This window comes from Puntigrus tetrazona, unplaced genomic scaffold, assembly GCF_018831695.1.
Source record: "Puntigrus tetrazona isolate hp1 unplaced genomic scaffold, ASM1883169v1 S000000905, whole genome shotgun sequence".
In the NCBI taxonomy this organism is placed as follows: domain Eukaryota; kingdom Metazoa; phylum Chordata; class Actinopteri; order Cypriniformes; family Cyprinidae; genus Puntigrus; species Puntigrus tetrazona.
In genome coordinates this window covers 315,431-329,435 of record NW_025048505.1, presented here as the reverse complement: position 1 = coordinate 329,435, position 14,005 = coordinate 315,431, and the positions used below count along the sequence as shown (strand labels likewise).

The window sequence follows — 14,005 nt, the reverse complement described above, 5'->3', positions numbered from 1 at the left end:
TTGTTCTAAACAGTTAAACTGACTTTTATTCTTTAGAAAAACCTCCAGCTCCATAGACTTCTCTGCAGTTGTAAATTGAACAGTTATTAATAACATGAAACACAAGTGACCCAGAAATTAGATTAGCCTACAACAGTTTTAAATGTGCATCTGTTTGCAGATGTGCATTGGGATACACTAGTTTGTGTATTTTAAGAACACTGGTCTAAGGAAGAATGATCCCAGAATATCCCAAAATATACTGAAGAATCTGCAGGAGCTGGAGGATTTTCTGAAGAACAGTACTCAGTTTAGCTGTTCCAGAACCTTAACAAGGGGACTCATGAATAACTATGACAAAATTAACAACAAAAAAACATTCATAGATCATCCAGGTAGCCATTCACACACAGTATTAGAACCAACTGTTTCCCAAACTTTTGTGAAGATTATTTAAATCATTTCTGCTCATTTTTGTCTTATGGACTATATATGTAAACACATTTTATATAAAATATCTCTCATAGGACAGTACTCCATTAAAAATACTTATGCATTGTATATGATCATAGATTCTATAAGGAGTTACCAAACTTTTGCATGCCACTGTATCATGACAATGGGTCAATGAATTATAAACATGATTTTTTTATAACTACTGCTATTAGTAACCAAACACACATCCTTCTTTGGTTTCAACAGCATCCCAATTAATTGCTCCTGTATCTCTAGCTTCTGACCCAAATGTGTGTGCTGAATTTTTGAATGACCATCAGCAGCTTTGCCAAAGACAGAACTGCTTATAGTTCTAGCCCCAGCTGACCTTTGCATTCTACCGTTTGACACACAAACTTTTCACAACCATCTGGCACTGGCTTACAGTCCTGCTGATTTGCAGTACAATTATTAGGAAAGATCAGACCCACTTTCTTATAGTGCATACTACAAAACTCCTTGTCCAAGCTCTTACATGTTCTCCAGACTGGACTGTTGTACTACTCTGTTAGCAGACCTTCCAGCATGTACTACAAGACTCTGCAGGCTAGTCCAACGTTGGCTCATTACTCACGACCATCAAAGAGTGTATATGTCTTTCTTTTTTTCAGATGGCACAATCAGGCGTATATCCCAGAATTGGATAAATCCTTAGGGCCATTTTAGTTTTGGTGAACTATCGCTTTAATACTGGCCGTTTTTAAATAAACTGCTATGTCTACTGTTGGTAGACCTGGGACTGTTGTATTTTACATTACACTGTATGTTTTGTTGGCGTTGCAAATGTATAAATGATATATATCAAATGCATTTTAATGTACAAATTTTTGCATGTTCTATATATAACATTTGTAGCCATCTAGAATTGTATTATTCTTTTAAATTGACATCAGTGCTTTAGGAATAGCCGCCATGCAGTGAATGTGCAGAGTTCATTTTAATTGTTATGCATTGAGTTGAATTGTTAATTTTACAGAAATTTATTGAAAGAATGCAAGCTGCTCAAAAGTGTTTTGCAGCACTTCTCTATTATCCAAACGGTTTTGAAACTATAATTTCCTGGAAAATGAATGATTAAAATGTACATCTACACACATGGACTGTTTATACTATGAATGCTATTTTTATACATATTTTTTATTATGTTGTACATTTTACAACTTACTCTAGGTAGACATGAAATAACTTTTCTACCAGGCCATTTACAAATGATACCAGATTTAACATCCAGCAGGTTAATCATGCGGGATATCAACATGTTTATAAACTTTCCCCAAGTGCTTACATTTTTCGCGTATTTCTTGGATTATTTCATGTTGAAATTGTACTTTAAAATGATGGATTCGCACACCATAACTATATAAACCTTATATAATACTTTAAATTTACAGTGATACTATTTGATAAGTGAAGTGATAACACTTCTGTGATACATATGTAATTTAGCATAATTTTTCTAGTTTTTAGTAGTCTAAAAACATATTATCATTGGTATATATCTATAATTTAATTTGATTTTGACAGCTCTCTGGAAGCCCTGCTGCCAGTCTTTTACAAATATTTATGGATTTTTTTACAATTATTACCATTCAGGTGAAGCTATAATTTAAAGTATTTACTATTCGAAATGGACAAAAAACTGCATAAAGAGGTTAAATAGTAAACCCCAAAAACCTCTCTGTATAACATACTTGAGGTTGTTTGGTAGGCAGTTTGGATCCTCCAGTTTTGAGAGAGCAGCTTCACTCCTGAATCTCCCAGGATGATTGTAAATTCAGGTCCCAGCTCTCTCAGGTGTGAGGTTTGGAAGTCAGAGCTGAAGACACATAACCACAGCCTTCTCTCTGTCACCATACAGCCAGACAATCTGAAAACACAGCAGTGATCCGTTTATTCATTAAATATCCATTTCAGCCATAATTATTCCTTTAGAATCATGACATCTGAAGCAATTTTCTACATTTTCTTGCTTCCACCCATTACTTAAGAAACCAAGCTTCTGCTTGTTCTTAAAGGCTGACTAATTCAGGATAGTCTCATGTAGCCAGACTTTCAGACTGATGAATGAAGGTCTGGATTGTATATTTTTCACACAACATCACAGCCTTATAGAAACATTCATATGGCTTTGCTTCACTCAATGCCAGTTTTTTTAAGTAATAAAGTCGTAAAGCCCAGATATTAAAGGCAAAATTTAGTAAACACCTTATTGATTATGTATATTTTGTCCAGACAGAAGATGAACCCAAATATAAAAAACTATGCTGTATTAATATGACAAATACTGAATTTAATATTTTATTATTATTTTTATTTTAAATATACCATGGCACTTTAAGTGTTTCTACAATGTTTTGTCTCACTGTTTAATAAATAAAATATTGCATAAATCCATAATCTAGATCGCTTCATTCCAGCATAAAACACAATACATAACTCTAAATATGACTGTTTTAATATGACAAGATATTTCACTTTGCTATTACTGTCTCTGTCTCTGTCTTGTACATGTATATTTATTATTGGTATTATTGTTTATTTATAGAAGCACACTCATAATGACGTATTGTTGTGTGGCGTAATTTGTGAACAGTGAAGATGTTTATTGTGGACATGGACCGAGTGATTTATTGTTTGCCTGAACAATCTCTAGCAGTTGTCACATAGAATTAAGAACTGAACCTCAAACTTCCATACAGTAAATATTCCATAATTCTCTGTTTAATAGTTTTCCACACATCAGCCACAAAACTTATTGCAGATTCAGGTAAGTGTCTATTACCAACAGAATTAATTTAATTTAATAAATCGTTTGACCTGACCATCACAGGTACAGTCAACTATTTATTCAAACAAGTTATTGCATTTTGATTGAATTAAATGTTATCTGTTCAAAACTGCCTCTATTGTGTAACAAGTACATAGGCCAATGTAACAAGTGCCAAAAAATAGGAGTTCATAGGTCAAAATTGCAATTTTTATGCCGAAAAATTCACTTTAAAATCATGTTCCATGAAGATATTTTGACAATTTTTTTTGTCAATTAAATGTTTACAAACATACTTTTAAATTGTAATATACATTGCTAAGGACTTTTAGACAACTATAAAGGTGATTTTTTTGTTGCTTCAAATCAAGATTTCAAATATTTGTCTCTTGGATAAATATTGTCATAACCTAATAAACCATCAAAAATAAAAACACCTCAATGCTTATTTATTCAGCTTTAAGATGAAAACTTTACTCTTCAGACTGGTTTTGTGGTCAGGGTTACATATAAATAAATATAGAGCTAATATTAAAATGACTGCAAGCTTTTTAATTTGATAAACACATTTTCTTGTTTGTTTTACTGAAAGCCTTTACCTCCAGAATCTCAGATGGCAGTTTGGACTCTTCAGTCCTTCAGAGAGCAGCTTCACTCCTGAATCCTGCAGGTCATTGTTACTCAGGTCCAGCTCTCTCAGGATGTTTGAGTTTGAGGATTGTAAAACTGAAGACAAACTTTTACAAGACTCAGCAGCGAGTTTGCATCCACATAGCCTGAGTAAAGAACAAGACAGACAATTAGATTAAAAGTAAATAGCCTTTCTTTAGATATTAAATGCCAGTTTCTGTAATTAATTTCTTTATAAAACAACTGTTATATGAAGAATGGATCCAACTGCAGCAGGTTTGTATTATTTTAAATGAACAAAAAATATAACAACAACAAAGCGGCTAACAAACTTTTACCGCTGTCTGAAGAAGGACTATAAATAACATAATGAATAACTAAACTAGACAGATGACAAACTAATCTGTAATTTATGAAAACAAATAAACATATATTTAGAAACCAAGGAAATAAAAGGACAAATAATAAACATAGAAAACTCAAACTGATAAATCAGGATAAAAGGAAATAGAGGTATTAGAAATGAAATAGAAATACTAATCTCAAATAGAACACATTTAATTAATTAATTGTTTTTTATAGACCTTTACCATAAAGACTGTATGGATCACAATTTGGACTTTCAGTTTTATGAGAGCAAAATCATCCTAGGATCTGCAGGTCATTGTGACTCAGGTTCAGCTCTCTCAGGATGAAGATATTTTGTCACTTGTAAAACTGACCATAAATATACAAGACTCAGCAGTTAATTTGCATCCATAGCCTGAGTAAAGAACAAGACAATTAAAAAACTAAATTGCCTTGATTTAGATATTAAATCTGTTTCTGTAATTAATTTCTTTGTAAAGCCTCAGATTGCAGAATGGATCCAAATGTTTGTATTATTTTAAATGAACAAAAAATATATAACCCCAACAAAACCATCTAACATAAACATATCAATGTCTGATTCAGGACTATAAATAACATAATGTATGAACTAAATAGACAATGACAAACTAATCATTATGAAAACAACCCTTAACATATATTTAGAAACCAAGGAAATAAAGGACAAACAATAAACATAGAAGACTCAAACTGATAAAACAGGATAAAGAAATAGGATTACTAGAAAGAAATTTACAATTTGATAACACATTTTTTCTTATTTGTTATATTGAAAGCATTTACCTCAGAATCTCCAGATGACAGTTTGGACTCTTCAGTCCTTCAGAGAGAGCAGCTTCACTCCTGAATCCTGCAGGTCATTGTTACTCAGGTCCAGCTCTCTCAGGATGTTTGAGTTTGAGGATTGTAAAACTGAAGATAAACTTTTACAAGACTCAGCAGTGAGTTTGCATCCACATAGCCTGAGTAAAGAACAAGACAAAAAAAAGTAAATTGCCTTTCTTTAGATATTAAATGCCAGTTTCTGTAATTAATTTCTTTTATAAAACAACTGTTACTTAGGAAGAATGGATCAACTGCAGCAGGTGTTGCTATTACTTTTAAATGAACAAAAAATATATAACCCCAACAAAACGGCTAACAAGTCCGGTTTGCTCCATTGTCTGAAGAAGGACTATAAATAACATAATGTAGTTTCTAAATTAGACAGATGACAAACTTCTCTGTAATTGATGAAAACAAATAAACATATATTTAAGAAACCAAGGAAATAAAGGACAAACAATAAACATAGAAAACTCAAACTGATAAACAGGATAAAATGTTCTTAGAAATAGAAATAGGTCACAAATAGACACACATTTTCTTATGTGTTTTGTTAAAGGCCTTTCTCCAGAATCTCCAGATGATATTAGTTTGGACTCTTCAGTCCTTCAGAGAGCAGCTTCACTCCTGATGATCTTTGCAGGTCATTGTTACTCAGGTCCAGCCTCTCAGGATGTTTGAGTTTGCTAGGATTGTAAAACTGAAGATGGTTGCTTTTACAAGGCTGAGCAGTGAGATTGCATCCACACTCAGCCTGCTGTAAAGAACAAGACAAACAATTAGATTAAATAAAAGTAAATAGCCTTCCTTTAGATTTTGAAATGCCAGTTTCAGTAATTCAGTTCTGTATACATAAATAAAAAATAAAAACAGTTAAAGGAAGAATGGATCCAACTGCAGCAGGTTTGTATTATTTTAAATTAACAAAAATAAATAAATAAACCCAACAAAACCTCTCCTTCCTTGAGTGTGACAGATGCAAATGGGAGGCTAATGTAAATAATTCAGGTGTGACTGGTGAAGGAGGTTTTCTGGTCTCCTGGGGCGTGGCCCCAATAAAGACCATTTGATAACCATTTGTCTTTGCTCCAAGGATGAGCTGAGGAATGAGCCAGGGACCCGAGGTTTTCTGCATTTTGTTGGCGTGCTAGGGTGAGTCAGATCCACGATCAACGGATGGAGCTGGGATCACGTTTTTGAGATCTTGACTTCTGGCCACCAAACTGGCTTAGCATGCTATTACTTAGGTCGCATAAAAAAGGTACTCTTTTTGAGTCTATCGAGGAGATGGCTGCATTAAGGTAAAGTGATCTAATGGGGTAGCCTCTGACTAAGACCTGGACTAGCCCAGATGTGTCGTGAGTCTGTTCTGGCCAAACAAGGTCTCTAAGACTCTACTTCGAGCGATAAGTCGAAAGTAGAAAGTATTATAGTTAATTAATGATTCGAATTCAATCATCACAACTAGAGGGATCAGCAGTAACATTAAAATTACGTTTATAGCTGGACAAAATCACGAAAATTGGAGTCAGATGAATTATATAATGTCAGAACTCAACTTGGGAAAAAAGATTAATTGAGTGTAAGTGATTAAAGGCAAGCACCACTAGAAAGAGTCTACACACATCCAGCCTTTGACCAGCCACTGGATTCGGCCGGTAGGTGGACCCCTTACAAAACTCAAACTGATAAAACAGGATAAAGGAAATAGAGGTGGGTCTGAATAAAATACTATTCTCTGTACAAAATTAAATGTAATTAAAATTATTTTTATAGACCTGTCATAAAGAATGTATAGTCAAAATTGTACATTTTTCTTTTATGCCAAAAGTCATTAGGATCTTAAGTAAAGTTCATTGTCCATGAAGATATTTTGTCACTTTCTACCATAAATATCAAAACTTAATTTTTAACCAAGAAATATGCAGGACTAAGGACTTAACTATAGAAAGGTGATTTTTCTCAATTGGATTTTTTGGACCCTTTTCGCTTTTGGTCCAGGATCATATATAAGTAAATAAACAGATGGATTGGATAATAATATTAAAAGGACACTGCAAGCTTTTTCAATTTGATAAAAGTTTTAAAAACATTTTTCTTATTTGTTTCATTGAAAGCCTTTACCTCAGAATCTCTAGATGACAGTTTGGACTCTTCAGTCCTTCAGAGAGCAGCTTCACTCCTGAATCCTGCAGGTCATTGTTACTCAGGTCCAGCTCTCTCAGGATGTTTGAGTTTGAGGATTGTAAAACTGAAGACAAACTTTCACAAGACTGAGCAGTGAGATTGCATCCACATAGCCTGAGTAAAGAACAAGACAAACAATTAGATTAAAAAAGTAAATAGCCTTCCTTTAGATTTTAAATGCCAGTTTCAGTAATTCAGTTCTGTATAAATAAAAAATAAAAACAGTTAAAGGAAGAATGGATCCAACTGCAGCAGGTTTGTATTATTTTAAATTAACAAAAATAAATAAATCCAACAAAACCTCTCCTTCCCCTTGAGTGTGACAGATGCAGATGGGAGGACTAATGTTAAATAATTCAGGTGACTGGTGAAAGGGCTTCTGGTCTTCTGGTGAGCGTGTGCCCCAATAAAGACCATTTGATAACCATTTGTCTTTGCTCCAAGGATGAGCATGGGAATGAGCCGGGAGAGGTTTCACATTTGGATGCTAAATGTTTGATTCTTTGATTGGTCTGGGTATTTAAAGGATGAGGGCAAACCACTCAGGGAAGTGTTCTTTAAGGGAGATCGCACAACTTCTGTTTGTCTTTATTGCCAGGTGATGATGGCCTTTTTGAATATTATTTTTTATAATTTGTTTTATATGTTTGTTTTAGTTTGCTTTATTTTTTGTTTTTACTGCTGATGAGTTCTGTAAATGCTATGAAATTTCATGAATTAAGTACTGTCTGTCAAAATAAAAGTAAAGCTTGATTAACTCATAATATTGTCTGAAATAACTTTTCTAGTAGGTTAGTGACTTCACCAAACTGTGCTAGGGTGAGTCAGATCCATGATCAATGGATGGAGCCAGGGGCACTGCGTTTTGAGATCTTGACTTCTGGCCACCAAAACTGGCTTAGCATGCTATTATATTAAAAAAATTACTCTTTTGAGTCTATTGAGGAAATGGCTGCATTAAGGTAAGTGATCTACGGGTAGCCTCTGACTAAGACCTGGACTAGCCCAGATGTGTCGTGAGTCTGTTCTGGCCAAACAAGGTCTCTAAGCCACCCAGACTCCTAACGAGCGATAAGTCGAATCTAGGAAGTATTATAGTTAATTAATTGATTCAAATTCAATCATCACAACTAGAGGGATCAGCAGTAACATTAAAATTAATATAGCCAAAATCACGAAAAAATTGGAGTCAGATCAAATTATATAACGTCAGAAATGAAATTGGGGAAAAAAAAGATTAATTGATGTAGGTGATTTTGCAGAAGCGCTAGAAAGAGTCTACACACATCCAGCCTTTGACCAGCCACTGGATTCCGGCGGTAGGTGGACCCTTACAAAACTCAAACTAATAAAACAGAATAAAAAGGAAATAGAGTAGGTCTGAATAAAATACTATTCTCTGTATAAAATTAAATGTAATTAAAATGATTTTTATAGAACTGTCATATAGACTGTATGGGTCAAAATTGTACATTTTTTCTTTCATGCCAAAAACCATTAGGATCTTAAGTAAAGACTCATTAGACTAGTTACCACTCTTTATTTGCTTTAGTTAGACTCTAAATGCTCTATTTTCATGTCTATGAGTGTATCTCTACTTTGATATCTCCTAGAAGGTTCTTTCTTGGTATCAAAATGATTCTCTCGTTTTCCCTCAAATGATGATTTACTTCATAGAATCATGAAGTGCATCAGGACAGTTTTTTATTTTAGACAGATACTCTAACAGATTCACATCTCTTGATTCCAACCTTCTGGTCATTACCTTCAAATAACTTTTTATCTCACTATGGACTTTCCTTCAAGAGGAACCAGAGCTCTGCAGCTCACACCTAAAAAGTTCTTTTGCAGCAACTATCTAATAAGTAACTCTTATAACTAGTTGGATGCCTGTTTTTAAGATTGAGCCAATTTTAAGATGAATTTTGATTCTTTGATGATTCTCACTAGGTTGTGGTTAATTGAAAAGGTCATACTGCCATTTTTGGCTCCCTCTAGAAAGAAAACCCTTACTTTCATTTCTCCTATTTATATGTGTTTTGTTTAAGTTATTTGTCTGTTATCTATAGCCTCATTTATTAAATCCCTTATATTCACAATCAACTGTCTCTGGGTGCTGCTCACAATTTGAAGTCACTGGAATGTTGACCCTTGCTACATGCTAAATTACTGCTAGCACTGCAGAGTAGGAAAACTATTCTTCCTCAGCCTGGAAAATAACCTTTGCTAGAATTGATAAATAATTATATTGTCTGCTCGGTGGACAAACAGATGAAATAATTGGAATGTTCTTCTACAATTAATACTACAGATTGAATCAAAATATTTATTATTAATTATACCAAGCTATATCTAATTATAAATATTCCTAGAAGGTTCTTTGAGCTAATTCATTACATATGTAGAGCCTAAACAAATGTTTGGGTTGTTAAATTCATTGTTTGTTTAAAGAGGATAAAAAGACATTTGTTTGGCTACAATATGTTTTATGCTGATTTGTTTTTTTTTTTTTGTTTGTTTTATATATGTTCCTTTAAGATTTCTCTAAAGAGTGTAAACAGTATGTAATACAGAGAACTAAAAAAAAGGACTTTAATTTTGTTGTATTTTCTGCTAATATTATCTTGTCCTATGAGAGCGAAGGATTTTGACCTCAAGTTCAAGGGGCGGGACAAAGAAGATTCAGGTGCAAAATCCTGGTTTTTGATTGAGAGTCAGATGTGGTGTAAAGAAAAGTGTGTGCGCTGAAAGAAGCCTCATTGCATTACATTAATAGACATTTTCAGTCGGTCTAAGTGTAGAAACGTTTCTGTGAATATATTAGTGAAGAGATCACACATCACGTAGCTCGCGCCTGAAGAAAGTTTGCGCAGGTCGCATATACACCCCACATCGTGAGTTCTGCTTTTGCCAGCAAGCAAAACAGAATGTCTTTCAGGAGACTGAAGATCGTCGAGTCAGTTGGAGGTGGAGGATCTTCGTGGAGTTCGTTTGGCATGTTCGAGGAGGAGAAGTTCATCGGATTCGCGCAACATCATCGATGATGTCGTCATGGAGGCTGTGCGTTTCATCTCATCGTTCATCAAGGGTCCGCGATTATTATTCCATGAGTGAAATCTAGTTCCCTGGATTCATGAGTAACGTGTTACAGTTGTTTCATCACAAGAGCTCCAACTGTCTGTTAACGGTGAACTGAAAATCCCAGCTGGGTAATATTGAGTTTTACAGGAATTTCGGGTTATTTTTATATTTTATTTTGTGTTTTCTAAATATTGTTGAAACTGTGTGAATTGAATGACTTGCTCACTCATGTGATTAAACAAAAGCTCCTGAGAAAAATGAATTCACATTTATTAATCATCTTTAAGTGTGTGTTAAGTGTTTCTCAAGTTTAAAAAAGTTATACAGGTTATAGTTATCATCTGACATTTCATACTGATATCTGAGACCGAGTGGTATTTGAATGTTTATTTCTTGAGGTAATTTGTGAATCACTATTCACAGAGTAATTTAGATGTAACTCTCACCTAGACTTTTTTTTTTTTAATTTAATTATTTAAAATTTTCCTAGTCATTATCTGAGCCGTACAGCGGAGAGGGCTACACATAGTTTTTGATTCGTAATAAGCATTGCTAAGAACATTTATAAAACTATAAAGGTGATTTTCTTTTGATTTAGATTTTTTTGAACCTAAGATTTGCAGATATTTGTCTCTTGGAGAGACTCTTGGAAGTCTCTCTTGGAAATATTTGTCATCCTAATAAACCATCAAAAATAAACATATGAATGCTTTATTCAGCTTTAAGATTATGTATTAATCTTCATTTTGTTTTCCTTTTGGTCCAGGATCACCTACTGTATAAGTAAATATAGAGCCAGACTAGATCATTACATTAAAACGACATTGCAAGCTTTTCAATTTGATAAACACATTTTGCTTTTTTTTTTATTGAAAGCCTTTACCTCAGAATCTCCAGATGACAGTTTGGACTCTTCAGTCCTTCAGAGAGCAGCTTCACTCCTGAATCCTGCAGGTCATTGTTACTCAGGTCCAGCTCTCTCAGGATGTTTGAGTTTGAGGATTGTAAAACTGAAGATACATGTCCACAAGACTGAGCAGTGAGATTGCATCCACATAGCCTGGGTAAAGAACAAGACAAACAATTAGATTGAAAAAAAGTATTGAATGGAGTAGTCGTGTTTTAGTGAAGCTGCTCTATATTTTCGTTCACTACTGTGATTACTCTGGGTTTCACTTGTATCTTTACATAACTTTGATTAGTAAAGGACTATACAATGACAAAACCTAAGACCGAAAAGGGTGAACCATTGAATGATCCTCCTGCTCAGTCACCGCTGGAGATGGAAGAACAGGCCGCTTCAGTCTCTGAGTCTGGTTTCGAGTCTGAATCTAGCAGTATTCTTTTGACATTAAAGAATATGAGCAAAGCGATGACCGACCGATTAGCCTTTTTGTGGAAGCATCTTTGGTGTCCACTCAGGCATCTTTTGAGGCTCTGGGATAGAATCAATTGAGGTTGTAAATGCTACTGCAGATTTTGACCGTCTACTCTCTCACATTGAGCAGAAGAAGTGTGTGAAAATACAATCAGAGAATGAAGCTCTTTGTCATAAAACAATTTATGGATTCATCACTTTCCAAAGAAGAAAAAATACTTCAACTGGTTCTTCAACAGTTTCCTTTTCACTACAAGGACAGACCAATACACATCTTTCCAGATCTTCCGGCTGAAATCAGTGATGTTGGAAGCATCTCCGGAGTGCCTGTGTAAGGATCATCTACCAGAGAAACTACACTTCACCCATGGCACTACTGACAAGGTGTTTTCCTCAAGACCTTGAGACACCTCACTGCGGTGCTGTCTTAAATATAACTCATATACAGTATATGCAGGCTGGACATGCACTGATGCGTGACTCCTACTCAGCAGTCGCTTAGACTGAAGCATTAGTTTGACTATTTTTTTGTTGTTTATGATATGTGTTCATGTGATTGGAGAGAGAGCTTCTGGTCTTTTATCTTAAGCTGTAGTTTACTGTTCAGATGGTCTGCAATTCCTCAGTGAATCTTGGGGTGTGTATTCTCACTTTGTTTGGGAAAGTGGGGGTGGCTATCTGCCAATGTTATGTACTTACAAGAGACACATATTAGGCCCACTAAAGAGAAGATGCTCAAATGCAGCTGGGTTGGTCATATTTTCCGGTCTACATTCTCCAGTAAGGCTAGAAGAGTTGCAATCTTAATCCGTTAAACAGTTCCTTTAAGACATGTTTCCACTCTGAGTGATTCAGTCGTTACAGCTTGGTAACTGGCTACATTTATTTATTTCATGTTAATGTATATTATATATGTATATATGAATATATTTACTGTACATTTCACTTCTCTCAGTGTATATGGTCAGAACTTTGATGACCTTGCCTTCTTTCTTAAAATATTTCATTTACTGTCTTGATTTCACTGATTCACATGTGATTGTAGGTGGTGATTTTAATCGTGTACTTGATCATTGTTTGGACAGGTCAGCCCAAATAATCCAGTTGCCTTCCTCTCCTGTAGTTTTAAATAACCTAAAGTCCTCCATGAACCTGGTTGATATATGGAGAATGACACATCCCACTAGTAGAGACTATTCTTTTTTCACTAAGACACAAGTCTTTCTGTAGAATAGACTATTTTTTGCTAGTTTCAAACTTATATCAAATCTGATTACCTGAAAAGTATCACAACATCTTACTTTCTGATCACTGAACAGAAGTCAAGCATTTTTATTACATTGTGGAACACGTTAAGGATGTCCCTTTAGTCCTTTGCTTTTTGTCATAGCGATTGAGCCTCTTGCATCATTCACCTATCAAGCCTGTAAGTCTGGGAAATCATTACATCTCCTTATACACAGACGATATTGTTCTTTTTCTGTCAGATCCCAAACAGTCTTAGATCTTATAGATCTTATAAAATAATTTTCTATGGTCTCTGGATATATAATTAATTTATGTCTTTAGGTACTGATCTTAGAGTTATTCTGCCCAAAAAAACCCAAATAAATTTTTAAGTAGTTTTTTCTTAATAAATTGGAAGATTTGAAGACAAACATAAGCAAATGGAGGACACTTCCTCTTTCTATGATAGGCTCTATAAACAAGTCTTTTTTTTAAACATTAGATTCATTAACTCTCCCTTTTATCTGGGGCTTTAAAGCTCACAGAATATCCATAAAGATACATTTACAGAAGTCAAGAGGTAAAGGTGGACTAGGGCTACCATGTTTCTTACACTATACTGGGCAGGAAATGCCAGGGCCCTTGTCTACTGGCAGGAGGATTATAAAGTGGAAATCCCCACTGATACACCCCCCTCAGGATGCTTATTGAAAAAAATGAAATTAAAAATAGTTTACTTTGCTGTATCACTTGCAGATTGATAAGATTGATTATTTTATTGTTTTAAACTGTTTGAAAATATGGCATAAAATTAAGAAAGGCTGCAAATTACCTGACATTGTTATTTTTGCATGCATTCCCCTTCTATCTCTGACATTCAACACCTGGAGGCAGAGTGGTATGGTCACCCTGCAGAATTTATATATTAACAAACATTTTGTCTCATTTTCTCAACTAAAAGAGAAGTTTTCTCTCCAAACAACACACTTCTTTCAGCATTTACAGATTAAATTATGTACGTCACCCAGCCAGCAGAGGAGTCCTGA

At 34.5% G+C, this 14,005-nt stretch overlaps 1 protein-coding gene across 1 annotated transcript in view; it reads right to left on the bottom strand.

Moving 5' to 3' along the window:
* Window positions 1-5,054: 5,054 nt before the first annotated feature.
* The window catches only part of LOC122335881 (NACHT, LRR and PYD domains-containing protein 3-like), a 140,875-nt gene continuing 131,924 nt past the window's right edge, over window positions 5,055-14,005 (bottom strand). Inside the window, exons 3-4 of the mRNA XM_043233649.1 lie at window positions 11,238-11,414; window positions 5,055-5,223 (exon numbers count right to left, since the gene is read on the bottom strand). Coding sequence (XP_043089584.1) covers window positions 5,076-5,223; window positions 11,238-11,414 — 325 coding nt within the window. The 3' untranslated portion in view covers window positions 5,055-5,075. The remainder of the gene's footprint in view (window positions 5,224-11,237; window positions 11,415-14,005) is intronic.